General features: G+C 39.0%; 1 protein-coding gene across 1 annotated transcript; it reads left to right on the forward strand.

Annotated features, from left to right (window-relative positions):
* Positions 1 to 552: 552 nt before the first annotated feature.
* LOC135987547 (opsin-5-like) lies at positions 553 to 19,393 on the forward strand. Its single transcript, XM_065632537.1, has 6 exons — positions 553 to 855; positions 7,380 to 7,499; positions 11,354 to 11,524; positions 14,316 to 14,650; positions 17,806 to 18,050; positions 19,330 to 19,393. The coding sequence occupies exons 1-6, from the start codon at positions 717 to 719 to the stop codon at positions 19,391 to 19,393; spliced, it is 1,074 nt and encodes a 357-aa protein (XP_065488609.1). The 5' UTR covers positions 553 to 716.
* The last annotated feature ends 6,045 nt before the right edge of the window (positions 19,394 to 25,438 follow it).

The following is a 25,438-nucleotide window of genomic DNA, read 5'->3' on the forward strand; positions in this document are numbered from 1 at the left end:
TTACTGTGGTAAGTGCCATGTTAATAATGACATTCTTGGATAAGAAGGACATGGGCCTGTTGGAGCAAGTCCAGAGGAGGATTCTAAACATGATCAGAAGGCTGGAGCACCTCTGCTATGAAGATAGGCTGAGATAGTTGGGGTTGTTCAGCCTGGAGGAGGCTCCAGGGGGACCTTACAGCAGCTTTCCAGTTCATAAGGTGACCTACAAGAAAGCTGGAGAGGGATTTTTTTTTACAAGGGCATATAGTGATAGGACAACTCGTAATGGCTTTAAACCAAAAGAGGGGAGATTTAAATTAGATATAAGGAGGAAATTCTTCACCATGAGGGTGGTGAGACACTGGAACAGGCTGCCCAGAGAAGCTGTGGATGCCCCATCCCTGGAAGTGTTCAAGGCCAGGTTGCATGGGGCTTTAAGCAACATGGTCCAGCAGAAGTTGTCCCTGCCCATGGCAGGGGGATTGGAACTAGATGATCTTTAAGGTCCTTTCCAACCCAAAACATTCTGTGATTCTATGATTCCATGAAATAAATCATGGCAGGATACTTTATGCAATTTTAAATTGGATCCTGAAATGCCCTGGGAGGTGGCAAAGCAGAAATGAAGACAGGAGGATGCATGTTGTGTATGAACAAATATATCTTCACGTTTTCTGGTGGCAGACGTGATCTATTGCAAAGTGTTCTTCTGTTTTTCAGACGCTGAACAGGACATGAATGGGATGGCGTCAGATCACAACACTTCCTCCCAGGAAGAGTTCCTCCCACACTATCTCCAGAAGGAAGATCCCTTTGCATCAAAGCTTTCTAGAGAAGCTGACATTGTAGCTGGGATTTATTTGACAATAATTGGTAATAATTTTTTAATTTGTCTTTGAAATATGACTATGTCATTGCGTCTTTGCAGGCGCTCATGAAGAAGGCAGAAGCTGCTGTGCATTAGATATGTAATTGTATATTTCTCCATACTAGAAAGAAAAATCTAGGAGGGAGAGGACAGAATGTGTTAGAAATATGGTGTTGAGAGTATCAACAGTTAGTGTCAGAACCCAATGCTCTTCTAGGTAGCCAAAAGTGACCAGGAGTAGACCTTCCAGCAAAAAGTGAAGAAATACTCAGATTTTTTCTACAGATAGGTTGCTAGCTTGCAGTTTAATTGTTCTTCACCAGAACTGTTTTTTGCCTCTTTGCCACGTGTGTTTTACGGCCTGTTTTCAAAGCCTCTCTCACGTGCCTATGCAGCAAAAAGAACATCCTCAGGTGTGCTCATTTGAATCTTGCTCAGCTCCTGGCATCAGCTCTCCTGTTACATATTGTACTGAAGAATATTTTGTGCCCAACACTCTCCCTTCCCTTTTGTTTTGGAGTCTTTTGCCATGTACAAAGTGATATTGCAAGCAGAATAAATGCAATTATTCATTGCTTAGTGCACACAGATGATAGCTGGGACTGATTTCTACTTTAAGTATTCATATGCCAAGGCATTGTCATTCACCTGGGAAATAACTGGTCTTCGTTGCTTCTAGGAATAAACTGGTCCTTGCTCTTGATAATTTACCTTCTTTGCTTTGGGGATGGGTGCAAGATAGTATCTTTTAGCGTCAATATTTTTGCTCTGGAGTACTTGAGCTCCTAACTGTTGCCTCAACACTTAGACTTCTTTCTAGTGTTTAGGTTTCCTTATGTTTTATGTCTTTAGTTCATGCAGTTTCTCATAGATCAGAAGGTATTTTCCCAGGGAGGCTGAGCCCAGGTTGTATATCTCTGCTACACTAAATTGGGCTCTGGGTGTCAGACAGATGAATGCCAAGCTGAATACAGGGTATACAGTCTATTCCTTGACATTTATTATTTTATTCTCTTGTTCTATCAGTTCTGCACAAAATACAAAGATCTTTCAGTCCTACCTTCACGTTTCTCATTCACTATTTTACATTTCTCCTTCCTACTCTTACTGCCTTTCCCCTGACTGCTGTAAGTAATCTAATATTTTCTGCAGGGAAGGTCTCACAAAGGCTTGAATAACATTTATTTCTCATTCATCTTCTGCTTATGTATTTATCAAAAAAGGAATTCAGAGCAGCAGAGCCATCAGGTGAAGCTGTATCTCTGTGGTGTTCTTGGTACTCATGCACAGTTTTGTATGTATCCTAGCTTTTCACATATATATATTTTTTCTGCTCATATGCAGACAGATGTGTTCACTGAACTGTCCAAAACAACCTCCCTCAGTTCTTTTTTCACTCAGTTAAGCAAACTTAGTTTTAATCCCAGTAAATATGTCTGAGCAGTCGAAATGTAGATTTATCCAGTTTCAAAGAAATACCCCTGCCAGATGTGAAACATCTTGGAAAACATAGATATAATCAAATTAAGGGAAGGAATAGAAATAATGAATTTGCAGTGAAAAGCCAAAAGCTGACCATGAAGGTACTGATTTACATAAGCAGTGTGAGGAGACTGAAATTATAGTTTATAAAGAACTGATAATAATTTTGACACTGGATTCCCATCCTCCTGATGTTGTGGACTGGATGTCAAAAAGCCTGTGATGGACTCGTTGTGCCCAGTGGCCCAAGCTAGGGAAGTTCAAGCCATAGCTCTGCTGTACACGTGTAACTCTACTTTAGACATTGCATTCTAGATTCTGCTCCGGGCTTAACTTATTTTTTCATGTGTTTGGCTTGTGTTGCATACAACTGGTATCCTGCACAGATATTTTTAATTCCCTTTAGCAATCATTGCAAAGATTTCAAGCAGTCATTGCTTAGCTGCTGTTCAGTTGTACCCTCAGCCACTTCAGCAGCAGAAACCTGTTTCACGTTTTCTAGACCAGCACAGCAGTGTTTTAAGCACTGCATGCAATATAGTAATGGATATTAATTTACCAGAGGCCAAGAGAAGTACAGAAACCCCCCTTTTATAGAGGTTTCAGTGAAGGAGAGATTCACGCTTTTTACCAGTAAAGCTGAATTACACTCTGGAGCTCAGCCACTAAGAAAAGGAATTAAATGAAACTGATGGAAGGAACAATGTCAGGTCTTCTTCTGTGCTTGTGAATAGATGGGGTTAAGTAGTCTTTAGACACATCTTTCTTACAAAGAAAAAGAAAGGCTTTGCTTGGGCTAATGATTCACATATGAGTTACAAGATCGATTTAGCTTATCGCCTTGGGGATGCCACCATCAGCTCCTGTTGATGTGCAGATCTGTATTTTATTACCCATTCATGTCTAGGTGGATGACAACATTTTATTGATAGCTTGGGCCTGCAAAAATATGAGCACTTAGAAGGAAATTAATCTCTGTTGTTCCCAGGTAAATTTCGGAGTGGCTTTTTTTACTTTCCGTGAACAAAAATAATCCTAAATTTCCTTTCCCGCAAAGCAGATTTCTGACAGTTCAAAGCATCCACATGAAGCACTGACATGCAGAGGTTTTCAGTGGTGGTTACTTGATCTTGAGGTAGTGGAGAAGGAAGTCTGTCTCTGTGAAACTATTCACTGGCATCAAATTCCACACAACAGGTTTGCTGAGGCTGTGTATTTGCTTTAATGTGCAGCTTTATAGTCCCAAGTACCCAAAACAGTAAGCAAAAACTGCACTTAAATCGCTTTTGGGCATAGCTGGGTCTTGTAGTAACTCTGCAATATTGCAGATTTACTTTGTACACTGTGCAATCTGCAGAAGATGGAGAACTGTGCTGGAGCATGCAGCTCCCGTACCCAGTGAGGGTTTGTCTATGTTTTCTTATTGTAACTTGCGGTTCAGGCTGAACCTGTCCATGGTCACCTTCTGCCACTGAATTGTGTCCCCGATTCCTTTGCAGATCCCTTCCAAGAAATGGTGGCCCCTCTTGAGGATGTCCTGTGTGGACATCCTGAGAACAGAGAGAGGGACCAGCTGCAGAGAGGTGGGAAGCCAGGAGGTGGGGATTGCTATGGGCATCTTTCTGAGCTTGAGGCATGTGAGGTGCAAGTGAGTTTAAAATTTATTTCAAAAAAGGGAAGAAGTTGCACAGTGAGCAAGTGAGGCTGGGATGCTATCAGGAAACTTGGCAGAGCTCTTAGGGTCAGACTGGTTGTATGACTGAAGTATTGCAGTTTGAAAATACAAAAATGCTTTTTTTTTTGTCCTTAAAAACATCAGGGGTCTGGACCAATCTGTGACAAATTCTCTGCGAATGTGTAATCTTTTGTCCTAACTGGTTCATTTCCACGTGTATTGTTTTAATTGGAAAAAAGAACTGAACGGTACACATGACTCTAAGAATCCAATTATTTTTACTTTGTAACTTCCCCTGCTAACTTTTCCATCACTGACTTGATTGATTTACTGTACGGCTGGGTAGGGCAACTGACTACTTAGCAGAGACCTGCTGGCTGTCAGCTCCTTTGGGAGCCCATGGTGAGTAACTATTGATTTGCAAACTGTTGTTGCACACTTCTTCAGCATGTTACAAAACAGCTTAATTGAATACAAACTCCTGAACTGTCTTCCTTTTTTTCTTTTTTGTTTTTTTTTTCTTTTTTTTTTTTTTTTTCTCTGATGGTTTAGCATGCTGTCAGATTGGAGAAAAGGAATATTATTTGTTCAGATTTCTTCTTTTATATGCTTTCACCTTTGGCTGCAGGTTGACTCTCTGTAGGTGGCACTTTTTTAGTTATTGTATCCTTGACTCTTTCTGTGTACATATTAACAGCGGACAGTTGTGCCCTGAACTGTTTTCTCCTGGAAAAGAGCCCTTATTTTATATCTGAAGAGTCTTTTTTCCCCTGTTTCCAACCCTGGGCTCTGCCCAAGACACAACCTGCCAGCAGCTACCAGAGCTGGGAACCTGCAACAGTGAGGACTTTGTCTAGGAAAATCTTTTTAATAGCAGGAAAAATGAAGCATTAGATGCTTCATCTACAGAGATTATGAAGTTTCTGTCGCCAAGGAGTTAAAAAAGAATTCATGCAAACAACTGCCAGACACAGGTATAGACAAAAGGCAATTTATCACTGGACACCTTCCAGGATTAGAAGGTCAGTGGACGGGGGCTCTCTGAAATATTGTTATTAATAATGAGCAGTTGCTTCAGAGGCTTCTGTGATGAAGACGTCTCTCTGGACTACCAGTCAGTTGAAAAAGATTCAGGAAAATGTCAGTCACTTTTGAACAGTGTTTCAAAGTAGATGCTGCCACGCTAGATATCCTAAATATCAATAGAAAGAAAATAGCATTAAGAAAGAAAAGGATTAAGATATATGAAAAATGCTCAGCAACACTGAGATTCATTCACTTAGCTGCAAGGAGGAAAACAGTTTGTATGAATTCTTGTATATATTTATAATTCAGATTAATTTTTCAAAGGCATAGGAGTAGGATATTCTTCAAATTTCATTCACCAAGGATAAATCAAATTTACTGAGAAAACCTAAGATTAAATGATAAGCCAATTTCTGTCCTGTTTATTTTTTAAAATAATGTAGAAAGTGATACTGTCAGTATACAAATAAGAAGTGTTTCCAATTACATGAGTATTGAATTTATTACTGAAAAATTCAAAATCAAAGTATTTTTCTCATGAGTTTGGTAAACTTTGAGTTCCACAGTTACTTGCATTTCTTGAGAAATAGTCTGGTATCAGCCTCTGGGAATCATTTGTGCCTCTGCCTCATGGATGTCCCCAGGTTGGGTTTCTTGGATCTGTAAGGACATGGCACCCTTGCAAGGGGATCATTCCATCGATGGGCCAGAGGAAGTCATATGAGAAATGGGAAACACCCATTTAGTTCCTGAGGTTTAATTCCTGAGGTCTGGCCTCTCAACAGACTGTGATGAAAACTATGTGGTGTTCGAAGGTACAATATTTGAAGAGGGAGATGTTGCTGGGCAGGTGGGGGCTGCTGGGGTCTTTTTGAAACATGGAATATGGCTGAGTTTGCAGCACCAGAGCCATGTTTAGGAAAGCACCACAAAGAGTGACTTTTCTGCATCATCAACAGAGGAAAGTTGGGTTATTTACAGCTTTTTCATAGTAGTGTGGAGGGTTGGCCCTGGCCAGCAGCCAAGCTACTCACAGTGGGATGGAGAGGAAATGGGAAGAACGAAAGCAGCAGAGGTAAAGACAGGGTGGATATAAAGATGGGGCAGAAACAATCAACAAAACAAACTCATTGTGGGGAATTCAATTCAACTGAAAACATTTAATTACTAATTTGGGTGTTGGGAGACAATTTAACAAACTTTAAATACTTAAGGAAAACACCTTTCCAAGGCTGAACTTCACTCCTGACATCTCTCCTTCCCCCTCATGATCATCATGGGACCCTTTGGTGAGACAATGGTGGCGCAGGAGGTTGGGGTCTATGCCACTCTTTGCTCCTCACTCTTTTCTTCTGCATCTTCCTCCTTCTTACTTGTCTCCTCTGCTCCAGTGTGGGGCCTTCATGGGCCATGGTCCCTTTGGGGTGTTCACCTTTGGGGGTGACTCTTGCTTCCTCAAATGGATGTTCTGGGCTTTCCTGCATTTCCACTGCAAAACGCTGACTCTGGGCTCAAAATCTTTGAAACATGAGTTTTGTTTTCCTAAAGGGAAGTGGAAACTCTTCAATTTTTGATACCAGCGTGATTGACTGAATAACCACTTGCAGGGTTGGTCCCTGTGGGTCCTTGGGTGGTGATAAGGCAAAAGATGTCAGCCAATATGAACAAGATCCCTCCTCATGCACTGAATTCCAGCTGGAAGTTAAAATCAGAGATATTTTACCATTTTTATTTCTTATTATGATAGAAATAACTTTTATTGCAAAATTTAAGATGTAATATTAATATAAAGAACTTATATTACTTTAGAAATGTAGTATTAATATAAATAATTTACATTACTTTAGAAATGTATCCCTCAACCTCTGACTATAGTGTTTTATGAAATTAAGGTGGGTCAGAGATTGGGGTCTTCGTGATTACAGGTGGCTGAATTTCATTCTTGTGGTTGTATAAATGTTTGTGACACAAATGGGGTTGAGTGGAACAGAGGGAATTCTGGGATTTCTATTATGTGCATTTCTATTATGTGCATTCAGTCAATAGTTGTGCAGGCTCAAGTGGTAAATGCCCTGCTGCAGAGGGAAAAAATAGCATTTGTTGTGGGAGGGAGATGGCTGCAGTAGATGTCTCAATGAGCTGCATGATGAGGATGAGATGATTATGTCTCAGAGTAAAATGTCTAGCCTTGGCACCACAGGTTCAAGTTGAAAATATGAGAGAATTTCACAAGGAAGATGGGGTATTGTTGTTTTTTTTGAGGAGAAATCTAATTTGATTGTTTTTTGTTTTTGTTTGTTTGTTTGTTTTCTTCTTTGTTTTCTTTTTTAAAAAAATATTTTACAGGGATACTTTCAACTCTGGGAAATGGGTATGTTATATTTATGTCTTCAAAGCGAAAAAAGAAATTGAGACCTGCTGAGATAATGACTGTTAATTTAGCAGTGTGTGATCTGGGCATTTCAGGTAATTTCTTGTCTTATTTTCATTCATTTTTACCATCCCACCATTCTTTCTAGCAGCAGCAAGAGACAGTCCTCTGGAAGTCACGGAGAGCCCAAAATGCCTTTTGCTCTATTATTTGCATATAAATAAGAGAGAAGGATAGAAGACAACATTCCTGAACAAGTTGATGGAAAGAAATGAAAAGTACAGGGGAAAAAATAGGGTTGGCTCTATCAATCAGGCAAAACTCCTGTTCACCCCAGCCCTGGGCAGGCCTTCAAAGTTGGTTCCCATGTGCATCCCGACACGATAACCACAAAACAGCTCAATATTACAGCTCAATAAAACTGTTTTCTTACTGTAGGATGCTACAGGAGGCATCCAGGTACATCCAAAATACATATTTAGCCAAATATGACTGGAGAGGAACATGAGGGAAAAGAATGGGAAAATGCCAGTGGCCATCAGCCTACCAAAGCTAATAATTTTCTCTCTAGTGACTGTCCTCTTTTATCGCTGTGTCACGAAAATAAGCATTTGTGTCAGTCTCTAAAGTAAGAGCAACATCAGCCAACTGGTGGGATTTTTATTTCAGCCCCACAGTCGGGATGCCCTGGCCTGAGATGAGGGAGCTTTGGAAAGGTTTACATGAATTTGCGGAGTCAAATGCCTTTGGAAATCATTCCTTTGGCTCTGGACATGAGTCTCATTCAGCTGCTCATGGCTGAATGCAAATGCAGGGGCAGGACTGGATGTCCTTTAGAAAAGGATATTTTGGATGGCAGACAATCCAATGGGAATAAAGACATGGTGTGATCCAGCTGACCATGGGATCTCCCCAGAGCAATATCAACACCAGCTTGTTCCTATGCTCTCAAAGCCATCTGTCCCCTGTGTGTTGCATACACCAGGACTCCTGTCCCCAACTCCAGTGTACCCTTTTCCTGCCCTCGTCTCTGCCAAATGATTTTTACCTTCATCCAAATGCCTAAAATAAAGATGTCTCCCAGCCTCCTTGAACCAAAGCTCATTGTGCTGTCACTGTGCATGGCCAAGAGCAGCTCATCCTCTCAGCCTCCACTGATTTTGATGCCTCCTGGTGACCAGTAAATATGGTTTTCTGAAGGAGATACTTATGTATTCAGCAGAAGAAAGGCAGTAGTATAAATATCTCTGCTCTGCTACCACACAAAGAAATCCCAGTTATTTCCTTGACATATCTGTCATGGAGACACTATTTCCACCTTGCAGCACGTAGAAGTGAAGGAAAAAATAAAAGACTAGTTTTTGCCTCTTCTGTGATGCTCCCATCTCCTTTGTGTCCTAAGAGTCTGTCTTATTTTATAAGGCTCATGCCCAACTCCAATGAGAGTCACTCCAATGAGACAGAGAGTTTCAGGACAATTTCTGTAGCTATATATTTGGAATGTAAACAGATATCTTCTAAGCATATAAGCTGTATGTCCCAACCATACAAACTGCAGCTTGTTTGGGAGCTCTTGTAGCATGAGGGCTGCTAGTTTTCCTGTTAAGGTCTGTTTCTAATATAACACTTGGTCACCTTGTCTTCCAAGGGGATTCCAATCTACATGTGTGTTTAAATGTTATAATTAAAAAGAACTGTGATTGACACAGCCATGGGTGCTTTTTCCTCCCCGCATTTGTTTGTTTGTTTGGTTTGGTTTGGTTTCTGTTGTTGTTGTTGACAGAAGATGTTGACTCAGGAAACATGATGTTTTCTGTCTGCTGGACTGATTGCAATGAAGATGGGACTTTTGCTGCCTGCAGATACCACAGGGTGGCACCAGCCACTTGCTCAAAACTGCATCAGGCTCATTTTGCACTGATCCCACGCTCTGAGTCCTGTGCCACTGAAGAGAAATTTGATTTCATGCAAATATGTGTTGGCCTTTAGAACTAACAATGATTTACATTAGAAAAGTTGGTGACTCTTAGCATATATCCTAGACCTTGCCATATTTAATGTATTTCCCTTGAAATCTTAATCACTGGGGTCAGCTTTTGCTTGAAAAATTAAAGTACATCCATTCTGCTTGGAGAGAAGCACATAATATGTTGACTTGAGTGCAACCTTCAGGCTGAGGCAGAGTTTTCCTTACATGCTTAGTCTAAAGGAAATTAATCCCAAAATATCTTGTTTAAAAACAAGTCTCATTTTGAAGAGTTTTCAGTCATGATCCTTTTGGCACAGAACATGAAGCAAAGGACATCTTCCGCCATGTTTTGTTTTGGTAGAAATGTTTTAATTTTCTGTTAAGAATGAAAACACGTTTAGTTTTCGTTAGTTTCATCCAAAATGGAATATTTTAGGTAAAAATCCAATGTATTTTTCTACAGAACGCTTCAACAAAATAGACTGTTTCTTGACTTCTGTGAATAGGTTACCTTGTGGGAATTATTGTTTGCAAGACCATTTTTGCCTTCTTTATAAACTAATTCACTGAGCTGCCATGACATTACAGACGGTGTGGTTCAGCCAGAGAAAATAGCCCAGGGCAGCTGAGATGCTTTCAACTCCTTGAGGTACTCTGGAAACTCCTGTGCAGGAAGGAATACAGGCACAGAAAGGTGGAATTAAATATTTAATGTTGTTTGAATGTTGCAATTCAAGTGTTCAGGCCTTAGAGCATTTCAGGTCAGTCTGGTAAGTAGAAATGAAGGATTCGGAAAACAAGCTGATATTCCTAGATGATATATTTTTGAGTTTTATGTTTCATTAAAATTGGAGGTTTTTTTGCCCGGTTTGAGACAAAAAATAAAATAAAATCAGGAAGTGGAGATCCCAACTAGAAAATTATTATTTCTGAACTCTCTGATTTTCATGATACTTACAAAGAATACGAACAACGTTAATCTGTTCTAAGGTAAGAATGGAACAGACGACCTAAATTCATTTCTTCCACAATGCACCACCCATTTTTACAAATAGAGAAATGAGCTAAGGTGCCACTAGAATAGAGTATCCAAAATATAATAGTTAGGTATTTCCTTTCTGTTTGAGGATACTTAAAACATTTTAATATCTGTGGCGAGATGACTTCCTGAGAGTCACCAAGAAAGAGATAGGAGCTGAAACCACTTCTGCAGCTCAAGTCCATGCTGTGACCATAGCACCATCTTCCTTCCTAACCTAACACTTTACCACACCATACATCCTACTGTTGGGCCCTGGCTGGTTCGCAGAAGTTCACTTTGAAGGCAAATTTCTTCATCCTCTCTTTGAAGACACTCAGTTATAGGGTTGTAGCCCAGCTAGATTTGTACTAGTTTCAAGCCCATACTCACTCATCACCCGTACTGTTTACATTCTGGCATGTATTTGCATGTGGATTTAACACATACTCTGAAATTTTCATAATAGGACAGGCTTGCACATGCTCAGCACCAGAGTATGAGTTTACTTTCCAGTTCATGTGGTCTGCAGTAAATCACCTGTTTCCAGCCATTCTTCAGGCTTGGCTCATCCTACCACTGCATAGATGCTACGGGATGTCGGTACAACTGTCTTAGGCTTAGTTCTGTGGATGAAGGGCATGTAAGTCATCACGTCTGTTGTGCCTGAAGCCCTCTCTCCACTCTGCAGAGCATTTTTACTGGTTTTACATTATCTTTGGGCAAAGGGGAGTGTCTGCTTTTCTGGAAAACAGTGGTTATATCAGTGATGAATGCCTCATCCCTGGAAGCATTCAAGGCTAGGGTGGATGGGGCTCTGAGCAACCTGCTCTGGGTGAAGATGTCCCTGCTCATAGCAGGGGGTTTGGAACTAGATGAGCTTTGAAGGTCCCTTCCAACCCAAACTAGTCTATGATTCTAAGATTTTATCGATCAACTGACATTCTTTTTTCTTTTTGAAGTTGTAGGGAAACCCTTTAGTATCATTTCCTTCTTTTCTCACCGCTGGGTGTTTGGATGGATGGGATGCCGCTGGTATGGATGGGCTGGTTTCTTCTTCGGCTGTGGGAGCCTTATTACCATGACAGCTGTCAGCCTGGATAGATATCTAAAAATCTGTCACTTGTCTTATGGTAAGGAATAAAAGCTATACTAAATGACTATGGAAAAACTGTATTAAATGATATACTTTTATAAACCGAAATCATACTTAAACTCTTCAAAATTCTGTTGTTAAATATAGAGGGGAATACACAGATGAGAGGAACATATTTGTATGACCCAAGTAATCCCAGTTAAATTTGTATTGCTGGGCATAACACCTTCACTGTTTTCTCTCTGCTGTCTGCTTTAGCCATGAGTTTTAGTAATCACTCGCAGATAAATCACTTGGTGTCTATCAAGGCCTGTTGACAGTAACAGATCTGAGTACAGCTCATCTTGCAGGGTATTATGGCCTGACATGCAAAAGTATTCCTTATTAGATACCTAAATTCCCTTAAGATATGTGGCAAGCTATTTAAAACGTCTATAAGATTTGGATGTGCAATAGATCATGATAAACATGATGCCTTCTCTCTAATATGGAGATGGAAGCTGAAAGGATCCAATTAATTTAGTGATGAAAGGTGTTATCACCATATCCATCAATATCTTATTTCTCTTGGATATGAAGTATTATATGCTTCATTCTCCCCAGTTAAAAGATGTCACAGTTTAGAAAGGACATTTTCCTTGCATTGGAAGGGACTAGGTCCCTGACAAAATACTGGGAATACTCAAGGTGACTTTGCATATAAGAAACATGTTGCCCATGTGACCTGAAGGACATACAACTGATCTCATTATAATGTCATATAATATCAACCATGTAATATTAAGGTATAAGAGAAGTTTTCAGCTGGGAAGTGTAAGCTAGCCTGCCCAAGAGCTGAGCATGCTGTCAATTAAAAGCCGTGGTACTGCACTAAGATCTGCTCTCACAGATCCTGACATGTCCATACTTTTTTCCTGAAATGTGAGTGCAGGGAAAGTCTCCTTAGCTGAGTTTTAAACACACCATTCACATTAAGCAAGATTTCAGCTCATTCTATAAAGGTCTTATCAAAATAATTCAGTAGCAACTCAAATCATAAGCAATTTTTCAGACTTGGTCAGCTGAAGTAAACATTTCATGGCCAGGCGCATTCATGCCGTGAGCTCTGGTGTTTAGTATGACATTTTAGTTCAAGAGAGACAGAACACTTCAAAGTTTCTTTTCTCAAGGGCTGTTTCATCATGGTTGTCCATACAAAATGATGCAGCGCAATAAACATATTTAGCATGTTCAGTCTAGGTGGTTAACTTAGCCATTTTCTGTACAAGGACTTTTGGTTCAGTTTATGTTCCCGAGACCCAGGATTTACAACCTGACCTTTCCCAGGTCATTCTTCCCCGTGAAGCTACCTGGTTCCAGTAGGTTGTTCAACACAGAGAGCTACTCCTTCATCTACTTCTCCTCTAGGAATAGGAACAGGAAGACTCTTGTTCTAGGAAGTGCAACCTGGAAGCTGTTGTAACAATTTCTGAAAGGAAGTCCTGTGGTCTAAATCAGTCAGGAACCTGGAGCACCTGACTATATAACCACACCTTCAGTTTGCTCCAAAAGCAGCAACTTTTTTTGTTTGGTTGGTTTCTTTTAGTAATCAGTTGCTGTGGTTTGACAATAGCTGTAAAAATAATACAGATATATTAGTCCTCATGCTCTTGTTGCTCTAGTTTTTCCACACCTGAAAATCACACCACCTTCCTGTCTCCCAGCCCTTGTGTTTGATTTTGGCATTTGACAGTCAATGTTATTTTCCTTCCAGTGATCTGGAAATGTAAAACCAAGTGGGGAGGTGCACTGGTTGCATCCAAATGTTTGTTTTGCTTTGGTTTTGTTCTATGTCATTCTGAAACCCTGAAGAAAGCTCCTCACAGTGGATGAGGAGTGAAAACAGATTACAGCTTCCAAGATGGAAGGAGCTGATTTTCTGATTAAATCATAGATTTTAACTTGTTAGTCCTATCTGAATCCAACATGTTGAACAAAGGTGATGGTGGACAGCTTGTAAACTGAAACTTTTTTCTAGCTGAAATAGGGTTGCATGCAAGATAAGCAGAGAGACAATACCCCACTCCACCACTCCAGGCATACCATTAGTATTTAAAAAAACAAATGGAGAAGGGTACATGAAAACATCAGTTACAAATACTTCTGACTGTATGCATATGATGATTTACTGTACTGGAAAAGAATGACAAGATATAAATAAATCTTGGATATGTTATTTCCTCTGTAAAGCATTGTCTTTCAGTCACTTGAGTTAATGTTTTATGTTGAGAAGTGTCTTGAGATCAAACTTCAACCAGTTAGTATGTGACAGGAGGAACAGGAAATAAAGTTGCGTTGTACAGTTGCAGCTAGAGAGTCTTCATACTGAACAACAAAAAGCTGAACTAAACACTTAGTCCTTCATGTGGGCCGAACCTCCATTTCATCCAACCACACACTATGAATACGCCTTTAGAGACCACAAAGCAATTTTCAAAATTACTAGACAAGTTCCCCATGATCGTTGCTGAGCTGGCTATTTGAATTGCTTTTGCATAGACTCTTCTAAGTTGCAAATCATCACACCCTAAAGTAGAGGTCTGAAATAATGTCAGGTGGAGCCCTCTCTATGAGTGTGTATTTATTTTCATGAGGTACCACGCAAAGCTGGGGTGCCTAGCTCAGGGGTATATATGTATACTATAGGTAGCTGGAAAGAGGTGAAATAAACCTTATAACAGTTGTTGTCAAACAGCCAAGCAAACTCTTACTGCATGTGTGGAATGACATATTCAACCGTGCCAAATTCATATGGACCTGACGTTGTTAACTCTTGAATTATCTTCCAGGTACCTGGCTTAAGAGACATCATGCATTTATCTGTCTGGCAATGATCTGGGCTTATGCTACATTCTGGGCCACAGTGCCTTTTGCTGGTGTGGGGAGCTATGCCCCCGAGCCCTTTGGGACCTCCTGCACTCTGGATTGGTGGCTGGCACAGGCGTCGGTAGCTGGACAGGCTTTTATTCTGAGTATTCTTTTCTTTTGCCTCCTGTTCCCAACGGCAGTGATTGTGTTTTCCTATGTCAAAATCATTCTAAAAGTCAAGTCATCCACCAAAGAGGTCGCTCACTATGATACCAGGATTCAGAACAGCAACGTACTTGAAATGAAGCTGACCAAGGTAGGTAGGAAGATTTAACTCAGTTTACTTTATTGGGTCATAAGAGCAGGCTTGGAGAACTTCAACAACGTACTGGGCAACAGTATGATGCTCTGAAGGTGGTTCTTCCAGCTTTCTCCTCCATGCTGTCAAGATGGGAAAAGACAGGAGTTGAAATATAATTTTGTGATTAGTGCACTCAAGTCCCCCAGATTATTGTTCAGTCTGAAGCTCTGCCACAACCTCCCTGCGTGACCTTACAAAGGTTGTATCATCTCCCTACGGCCCTTTTCGCCATCATAAAACTCCCTTTGCTTTCAGAAACTGTTGTAAAGAGTTATTTTAAAGCGTTCAAGGTGCAGAGGAATTATAACAGAAAAACAGATAAAAAGCAGATTATTGTAGCAGGGAGATAAAATTTTCAGACAGCTTACATTCCTCTGTTAATGAAGATATAAACCAAAGTCACTCCTGTGACATTGCAATTGTTTTTATAAAAACAATTTATCATTTAGGTTCAGCCACGAGCTGCTGATAAAAACACACTCAAGTGATAAAATTAATTTTCCATCTCAGACCATATCCTATTTTCCCTTTTTGACTGAATCTATCTTCTATTTGGCAATGGTGACAGCCATGATCTTTGCTGATACTGCTTATTGTGCCAGGATATCTCTCAAAATAAAAACTTGTACTGAACAAAACCAGATTCCTTAGCTGTAAAAGATTCGTCAACCTCTGTAAGCCATGCCAAGAGGGAGACAAGAAGCATCTTTTGCTTGGCTGATCGAATTTTATTACATTTTTAGGGAGCTGAACTGAAAGTTATATGCAGCAACAAATGACATTATGTCTAAACGTATTGGAGAACCCCAGCTAGCTACCTGTATGATCAGTGCTGCCAATACAGCTGCTAAAATTGTACTTGCCTTTAAATAAGGTTGCTTTAGCACACTACTGGTTTGTAGTAATTCAGCACCTTTCCTTTGAAGAAAATTGGAAATGTTTGATTTGAGGTTGCAGACCGATTTTTGCCATATTGGAGGGATCATGTAAAACTTAAATGTGATCTGAGTCAAAACACTAGTAGTTGTCCCTTCTGTCTCAGATCTACAGTGGAGAACATAATATTGGGACATATATAAATATGGAAAAGGAGCCTCCATCACAACCTGTTTAACTTCACAGCACAATTTATAAAAAATGGCTGTGTTTGAGATCCTTGGCTCACATGCACTGTTTTTTTCAGTGACAGACAGCAAAAAAGCATAAAAAATGAAGTTTCCCTGAAATAAATATTACCATCAAGATGTGGAACAAAAGGCTCCCCAAAAGGTTTTGCAATACCCTAAAAACCTGTGCTTTCTGAAGATTTTTTGTTGTAATCCTGCTGATTATCCTTATTTCAAATGAGCACACGTACAGCTGTCAGTCTGGATGCAGTAACAGTCTGTCAGTGGCAGCGGTATAATGGCAAATGTTCTTCAGGATGTATTATTGCATTATGTTATTTGAAGCTGTATCAGGCTGTGTCTGAGTGCGGACAGGCTGGTTCAGGTAAAGTATATAAATCATAAATTTTGAACCCAAAAAGTTTTTCTTTTATTTATACTGAACATTCCTATGGCTACGTTTCCCCATTTTGTAAGGAAGACCTTTTCTCATTTACCAGGAATGCAATCTTTGGGAGAAATTTGCCTTTTAAAGCATCTACAGATTCTAACAGAGTACAAAATCCATACTATGGGTTAGGACAGTCATAGAATCATGGGATAGTTTGGGTTGGAAGGGACCTTCAAAGCTCATCCGGTCCAACCCCTGCCATGAGCAGGGACATCTTCACCCAGATCAGGTTGCTCAGGGCCCCATCCAGAAAAAAACCTAGACATTGTATTGGCATTCTCACTCTCAATTGAATTCCCGATAGTTTCAGTTCTGGCTTACCCAGGTAAATATGCTCATTTTTTTATCTGCTGGAGTGGGTATACCCAGAGATTTGACAGCTCATGCCTTATTGAATGACTTTATGCTTACTCGTTCCATAATTGTCTTGAATGGGATTCAAATGGTTGGCATTTTCCCAGTGACAGACAGGTCATAGAGCCTCTCCTGGGGGCAGAAGATAAACCTAATTTGGCAAAATTCTTCTCCTTCCTCTTGTTACCAATGGCCATCCTCGTAGCAGGTTATTGGTCCCACTGGGATTTGACATCTTCTCTTTTGGGCATCAGCACAACCTACGAGAGAGGAAGAAGCCCTGAATTAGATCAGGGGGTTTCAAACTCTTTTCTTCTTTTCCTAATTTCCTTTACTTTTGCCCCAGTGACAGCAGAAGGAGCTATAGTAAATATAGACAGGAATATACCCTCCTAAACAAAGTCACCTACAGGGATAGTCAGGGTCCCCTATTCCCACATACCATCAGGACCTACTTTAGTCCTGGAAACTTCTTCAAAGACGTGGACTTAGCGAAATTCGGAATCTGATTTCAAAGGACCCAGAATCTGGAAGACTTGCACGTAATTTTTTTGTGTGTCTTCTGTTCCCAGTGCATGCTGCTTTTATTCTGGAGTGCAATAAGACTGGGTGTCTTTTTGAAAGTGTGAGGAATATTTGATTGGAAGAAGATACAGAAGTGAGGGGCTCTGCAAATAAGAAAGAAAAAAAAACCACAAAAAAAGAAAAACAAACAAACAAGCAACAAAGAAAAACCCTATAGGAGATGTTTTCAGCTTAACCTGCATTAATTTCAAACATCTTGCGAAGATTTTCAGAAACTTTCACAGTTCTGTGTTATATATTATCCTGAAAAAGAGAGTATGTATATTTTTAAAGGACTCTCCGTCTTAAATAATTTGAATTTGATGTCAAAGAATTATTGTTTTCTTAGACCTTATTTAGTTTCCTCATGTTTAGCCTGACATTAAAGCATTTTTAAAGGTCTGTGATAACAGACTCATTAACTGCTCTGTGTCAGGTAAAAGGAAAACAGGAGCTAGGTAAAGAGAAGAAAAATGTGTGACAGCTTTTGTTCATGTTGTAAATTTATCTGAAGCAAGTTATAATTTTTCTTTTCCATTCCGCTGTGTGTTCCTTTGCATTCTGCCTAGCCCTGTGCTGTGCTGTCTAACTGCTAGATTAATTTCTTTCTCTCTTTTCTCTTCTGCTCTCACAAGGTGGCAATGTTGATCTGCGCAGGGTTCCTCATTGCCTGGATCCCTTACGCTGTGGTCTCTGTCTGGTCAGCCTTTGGACAGCCGGACTCGGTCCCCATTCAGTTTTCAGTGGTGCCAACTTTGCTTGCAAAGTCAGCAGCCATGTACAACCCAATTATTTACCAGGTCATTGATTGTAAGTTTGCCTGTTGCCGGCCAGGTGGATTGAAGTCACTGCAGAAGAAGAGCTCTTTGAAGAAGTCAAGGTAATTTCTTTGAGAAGCAGGATATCTTTAAGTACACAATGTTCCAAAAAGGTACCAAAATAAGATTTATTAAGAGCCACAGCTCTTTGAATCCAATTTCTTGGTTTTGACCATGATATGTTCAGGGTCTTTGTTGCCATGGAAATTTGTAAAGTGACTCTAGGTGTAAAAAGAGAAGTAAGGAGATGTTTCTTACTTTCAGATTCAGCTGCAACTCCATTGATAGAGTTGGAAAAAAGTCCCATTGATTTTAGTGGTTTTTGGACCAGACCTGCCCTCCTGTTCCTTTTCTTTCATGTCATCATATGGGTTATCTCCAGAAGGTGTTGATGACCTCCATTGCCAGTGAAGTAAATGGGAGAGAATTGTATTAATTCCTTATATAATTAACCTGTAATACCATGCCTTTCAGCCACAGAATTAGCTGTGAGAGGCAACAGTTTCGTAATCACCCTGGAGGTACCACTTATACCAAAAAAACCCACAAACCAAACAAATCAAAGTGAAATAAGGTCTCATAAAAAGGTCTCTTTTCTATTTACAACTTTTGGGCAAAATCTATGCTGACCACCAGTGGAGTTCCTGGAAACACTAACTGTGCACTTGGTGGAAAAAAGCTTTTAGTTCTGACTTACGCCAGACAAATGTCTTACTTCCATGACTGAACATCAGTGAGATAATGATAGATGTTAATCTGATAAAAAGGCCACAGATGCCCTACTAGATGTAAGTAATGGTGAATCTGTAAAATTCCAACAAGAGTCATTTGCTTCAAAAGTCTAGAACATACTTGCCTCGGTAGGTACTTCTTAGAGGCATGAAAGCCCATTTAATCATTCATATTATTCCCTTACCATTTTCAGCATTTTTTATGTATTTTCCAGAAAGAGAATCTCAAGGTTACACAGTTTCAGTTAGCAAATTATTCTGTAATCTTACGCTCAGATTTATGTCATCTAGAGAACATACAGTTTATATATGTTGTGTCTGAGGTGTTGAATTTATAGTTTACCAAAGACCATTCTGCAGTTTTAGGCAAATGAGTAACAGATCCAAAGTAGCCTTCAGTGTATCTTTGGAGGCTGGATTTGTGTTTAACCTCCATGTTATCACTCTGAAGGAGGAACGATGTTTAACTTTGTCCCTTATGCTGAATGCAAGTTGACTTTCCTAGACCTATACAGTGAACAAAGTGATCTGGAAAAATCAGTTCCCAGAGTTAGGAACTTAATTGTCAGCTTGATACAAACAAGAAAATTGTTCTTTCTCCTTCTCATAGGATGTATACCATATCTGCACACAGAGACATGACGGCGATGAACGAAACTCAACTGGAAGTATGAAGGCTAATTTCACAGACAGCAAATGAAAATCTGATGACAAGCAATCATGCTGTCTCAAGTTCCTCTTTCTGTAAATAAATTGAAACATGATGACAGCTTTATTTTACTCCCTAGTCCTATGTAAAATGTAGCTTTTTGCATCCTGACTAAAATATTGTGATTGGAGCTGGGCAAATATTTTAAGTACTCAGAGGAAGAAGAAACGGAATATTCATATGTATATGTATACATTTTATTTTATTTTTTTTTATTTAAGCCCTACAGAACTGATAGTTTGGATGATATTTTGCCTCATGGAAAGGGAAGTATTCACAAAGGCCAGTTTTAGCTTGCTAAAGCTAATCTCCCTAGATTCCTACTGCTGTCACTGGAGCATGAGAGAAAGGAATCCTTAGAGGACAAATCAGAGTTGGAGCTTCACTTATGAGGGCTCTGAATCACCCACTGGAAAAGCATTAGCCCTCTGATTATTCCTTGTGAATATCTCTCCAACTCATGTGGCTACAACCTACCTTAAAACCACTTTGATTTCAGTCCTTCAATATGCAGAAATATTTTTTTTAGTCAAGGCAGGATCAGAAGTGCCACTCTCATACACCACAGATGGTCAGTATAATATTTGTGAATGAGAGGGGAAAGGTCGCTTGCTCAAATGTCAATTTCATTTAAAAAATTTGGAACCATGAATGACTTCATAACAAAAAAGTAAATCCTAAATGAAGTCAGCCCCATACAAGCCAAACTGAGCACACTAGCAGTTTGCACATATTTTCACCATTCTGTGGCAAATTTACAAAGAAATTTGACAGCAATAAGCACACAGGTTAGACTTATTGAATGGTAACTGACCTTTTTCATCTTGTATTTTTCATCATTCTTCATGAGATCACTGTTTAATATAAAATGACAAATCCTTCCTCGATCCTCAGCATGAAACCAGAAACAAAACTAGTGAATTAATGAGAACGTTACAGCACAGGTAACAGACAAGTCTTTCTCCAGTGCAGTTGTATCCAGTTTTTAAACACTACACCCTGGAAGGATGAGGATTAGGAAAGATTTGAGATAAAGACAGGCCTACTAACCAAAGCTTGTAACTTCCTAAAGCACTCAACAGAAAAACATGGTGCCTTGAAAAGACCTGCAGAGTAAGGCAGTCAAAATAGTTGCATTGTATCTGAACCATAATTATTCCTATTCTCTTCATTTTCTTTTTGGATTTACCTTAAGGTAGAAGCATCACTACAGACCAGAAATTAGCAGTCCAGTATAAGCAGATTTGTAATGCTTAAAATAATGACTTGATGTTTGTATGTCGTTTCTTTGGGAAGAACACAATACTATAAAAAATAAGTTAATTGCAAATCAAAGGATCTCCCACATTGATTTATGCTGACTGTTCATTGGAAAAAAAGAAAATTACAAAGGTGAAAATTTTATTCTGGATTGTTCCTTTAAGGAAAGAAAGCATTTATGAAAGAGTTTCATTTGTTTTCCTGTTAAGCATTTAATGGTCCTTTTTATCATATTGTTATTTCAAAATTGTGTTTAACGAGTATTCCCTGCGATATTGAACTGAACTTCTTTTTTAGCTAATCTGTAGTGATGTTAATATTGTTTTATATAATAATATCATCAAGGTTTAAAGTAATCTGATGTTTATTGGCATGTCCCAGCACTCCCATTCTGAAGTGCAAACAGTTGCTGTTTTCCCAAATGATATTCAGACAATGTAGCAAAAGCTGAATTTTGTTGAATTTCTGTATTTGAGTAGAATCACAGAATCACAGAATCACAGAATGTTAGGGATTGGAAGGGACCTCAAAAGATCATCTAGTCCAATCCCCCTGCCAGAGCAGGAAAACTTAGGTGAGGTTACACAGGAAGGCGTCCAGGCGGGTTTTGAATGTCTCCAGAGAAGGAGAATCCACAACCCCCCTGGGCAGCCTGTTCCAGTGCTCTGTCACCCTCACTGAGAAGAAGTTTCTTCTCACATTTAAGTGGAACCTCTTGTGTTCCAGCTTGAACCCATTACCCCTTGTCTTACTGTTGGTTGTCACCGAGAAGAGCCTGGCTCCATCCTCGTGACACCCGCCCTTTATATATTTATAAACATTAATGAGGTCACCCCTCAGTCTCCTCTTCTGCAAGCTAAAGAGACCCAGCTCCCTCAGCCTTTCCTCATAAGGGAGATGCTCCACTCCCTTAATCATCTTTGTGGCCCTGCGCTGGACTCTCTCCAGCAGTTAAGAAAGTAGAAGAAAGTATTGTTTCCTCCTCCGTAATATTTTTTGCAAAAGAAGTTTGAATAAATACTAGGAGAACTCACAGAGGTAAAAGGAGTTGCCACGTTACCTATACAATGTTTTGTGCTATTTTTTCCCAAGAAATTGAGTTCTTTCATTTCTATAGACCTTTCAGTATATGGCAAGTTCATTTCTTGACTATGGTTGCAAGTAGTGCCCAAGAATTGATCCAGAGCAGAAGGCACCCTTTACAATATTTCCAGATTTGGTTATGAAGCCATGGACAATCTTACCTCTATTTTTCTGAAGCTTTTATTCCTTTCTTCATCCAGGTAAACTTTTGGGTTGGTATTTAGAGGTGTTTATCATAACTAAGGTCTGATGTAAGGCAGACATACTGTGGCCCTATAAATGCAGCTTAGTTGGAGCAGATCTTCTGGTAAGACTGTTACTCACTAGTCTGGCCTGATTTCAGGGTAGATCAATTCACAGTTTGTGCATGAACCTTTCCTGTAGTTTCAATTGAGGGAGCTTTTCTCTTTACTTTTTAAAATTATGTACTCTGAAATTGCTGCTGGGTCATCCCAAAAATTGATACATACTTGTGGTATTACTGAATTTCATATTCTTAAAGATTGTAAAATATCTTTGCATTCCACTATGGGGAATATACTAGATATATGTGCTATCTAAATAGGTCAGAGTTTTAGTAAACTCTAAATATGAACTTGCAGAATAATGGTAAACATGTTTCATATGATTTATTTAAATATATTTATTTTTTTATTCAGTGCCATAATTATATTTTTTCGAAGACACGGTTTTACCGCTACTGAATAGTATCTTGCTCTGTAAGAAACACTAGGACTCTAATTTGAGCAGGAGATAGAGACATGTTTATACTGAGCATGTGTTCAAGTGAAATATGTTTTTATTGACTCAAGCAAGACATAACATTTGAGCATGCAGTACTGTAATTTAAATCCAGAACCCGAACCCGAGAGCTCAAAGATCTCATCTGATTCAATGATAAAAGAAAACTTAAGCACCTCTTTGTCTACCTGTGTAAAGCATATAATACAATTAGTTCGTGCTCTGTTTGGGATGAGAGTGGTAGATGAATGAGGGGCCTTATTACGGATTCAAATTTTCAAGGTCAACTTTGAATTTAATTGAAGGCAGTAGCCTGATGTTTCGAAAGGAAATAATTTGCCATTGATGCTCTGGACAGAGTTTTGTACTCTCCATGTATTGAGTCTGATAATTGATAATTATATAAAACTGAGACATGGAACCTTGGTCTAAGGTCATCAAAAGACAGTGAATCTCTCACTTTCTGTTCAAGAATCTTCTAAATGTTTTGCAATATTCAAACTTATGTTGGTTTTTGACCTGAGCTTAGTCAAAGCACCAACAAAGTAAAACCTACGCAATGCGATGAATGAGTAAGGAATATGACTCTGAATGAAGATATCTTTATTGAATTTTCAATATTTTTTCCTCTTTGTTATATTAAGAAAGTTCCTCATTTTATGTATTAACATTAAACTAAATGCTTTTCAATGAAGTTAGTGTCATCAAGAAAGATAGCTATGAATGAGAATCTTTTGTTATGTATCCTATGTGCACATTCAGACTGAGCTGCCAAGAAGCAAAATATTATCTGAATTCACTGTCAGTAGCTTGAAGGAAATAATTGCCACAGGTTAAGACTTCATTTAGATAATGAGCTGACCCAGACAGTAAGATTGTCCCATTGAGATTAAGCCGCTACTCAGTATTTCAAGGTTACAGACAGTGAAATTATGAAAAGCATGTGGATATGGAGACATTTAATTTGGTCATTTTCAGTCATAGATGAAGAATGTCTATAAACCTTTTTCTACAGCCTTGGAAATCCATTGACAATGTAGAACTATAAAGATTTAAAATGCTTGAAGAGAAACTTGAAATATGGGAATTAAGCAAACTTTTATGTCAGAAAAATTTGAAAAAAATAAAGCACTAAAAAATAAAATTATAGTTATTAGCTTTTGGAAGACAGTAGAAAGTGTTTGTCCATGCAGCTGAGTGCAGCTGTAGCAAAATTTCTTTCTACACCTATAATAATAATGAAAAAATCCCAACCCAACAAGTGGTTTATTAAAAATATTTATGGCCTACAGTTCAAGATTGCAGCCTGAAGATTTTTTGCCTTGTGGCATCCAAAGGGAGAGAAATTTTTTGTGTCTTCGTATGAAGAGAGTATGATTAATGAATTGACTGACACAGTGATAGTGAATTGGATTCTTTAGTGGAACTTCTTTCCTGGATGACTGTGTATGGACAATGGCTTTTGGAGGATGTTGCACCTCCAGTGTGCAGGTTGATCTTGGTCATGAAAATAAATCTGAATTGCTTTTAAATGACCAGACACTTAGTTCTTCTGTAATTCTACATTATTCATTTTATGATTGTGTTTGTACCTCTTCTTCTCACTAGGGAATTTTTAGATATGTTAATCTGCATCCCTCAGGAAAGCTTTTTGACATCTTTCTAGTTGCTTTTCCCATCTCAGGATGTTCCCAGATGAGTCTTTCCCTGGGTAAGAAGCTCTTAAATAATGTTCACTGCAATACCCATTTCTCTCACTCCCCTCTCCCAAGAGAGACGGATGATTGCCTGGATTCCTCCATATCTGCATCTTTCCAAGTTTCACAAGTCTTTGCAGTTCTCCAGCCCCAAGGAAGAACATTTAGCCACCTGAAATTAGGTTTTCTGGAGAGATGTTTCTGACCTTAAAGCAGGCAATGAAGGGAAGAGGCCTTTTTTATCATCATCATGTTTACATATGTTCTTGAGCCATTGCGAATCCCATACTGACCTTTCTCTTATTTACATGCTTTGCTTTTCAGGATGACCTGTATTCCTCTTTACTTGGCACACAGTGCACAAAAGTGATAGGACTATTTTTGTAATTGTCCAGCCTGAACTTCACTTCCCAAGTTATGCCTCTGCTTCACTTTGTAGCTGGTGGAACAAGTCTTGGACCTATAAATCAGAACAAAATATTTTGAAATACAAGGCTTAGTAACAGGGTTTCATGCTTTCATTACTGCTGAACTTAAAGGATTCTTCACTAATTGCGTATAAAGAGTCTTTATCAGTCACTGACTGTATTTCTATGTCTCAAGTGGGTAGAGAAGAAAACCCTAGAAAATTGCCACCTAGTTTGGTTGAGATCTGTTCTAAGAGAGAAATTCAGAATCAAATCAGGTAGCTGCAACATCTGGATGAAAGATACGAATAAATAGCAAAGGGTTAGTAGGTGCTTTGAGTCAGTAAGAAAGACTGTTGATCTGTATTTTGGACCTAGAACCTAAAAGGAATTTTGGGAATAGAAGTCTTAGTCTTTATGTAAAACGATAAAGAAACCTGTTAAATATCAAGTAAACATTACATTGACTGAAAGAAAGAATATATTGCAAAGAATGTATTTCAGTCATAGACGGTGGACACAGCAGGTGGTAATAATTTTAATAATAATTTTACATTATGAATAATGTCTACATTGCATCAAGCATAACTCGACATTAGTGAAAATATTAAACATTTAGAAAATAGATATGTGTAGAAAATAGATATGAAAATAGAAATGTGAAGGTCTTCTTGGTCTGTAAAAGGGGAGACACAGAGACTGGTGTGAAAGTCTTACTCTTTCTGTGCTAGTCTTGCAAAACATGCCAAGAAAGGGATTTTACCTTAGGATTTTGCATTTATGGAGGCGATTTGCAGCACGCGAAAGTGTTCCACTGAATCA

The sequence above is a fragment of the Caloenas nicobarica genome, chromosome 3 (genome assembly GCF_036013445.1).
Source record: "Caloenas nicobarica isolate bCalNic1 chromosome 3, bCalNic1.hap1, whole genome shotgun sequence".
NCBI classification, from domain to species: Eukaryota; Metazoa; Chordata; class Aves; order Columbiformes; family Columbidae; genus Caloenas; species Caloenas nicobarica.

Coding starts and splice junctions, on each gene's coding strand:
- LOC135987547 (XM_065632537.1), top strand. CDS start 717: ATGAATGGGATGGCGTCAGATCACAACACTTCCTCCCAGGAAGAGTTC. Junction 856..7,379: donor GATTTATTTGACAATAATTG/GTAATAATTTTT, acceptor AATATTTTACAG/GGATACTTTCAACTCTGGGA. Junction 14,651..17,805: donor TTGAAATGAAGCTGACCAAG/GTAGGTAGGAAG, acceptor TGCTCTCACAAG/GTGGCAATGTTGATCTGCGC.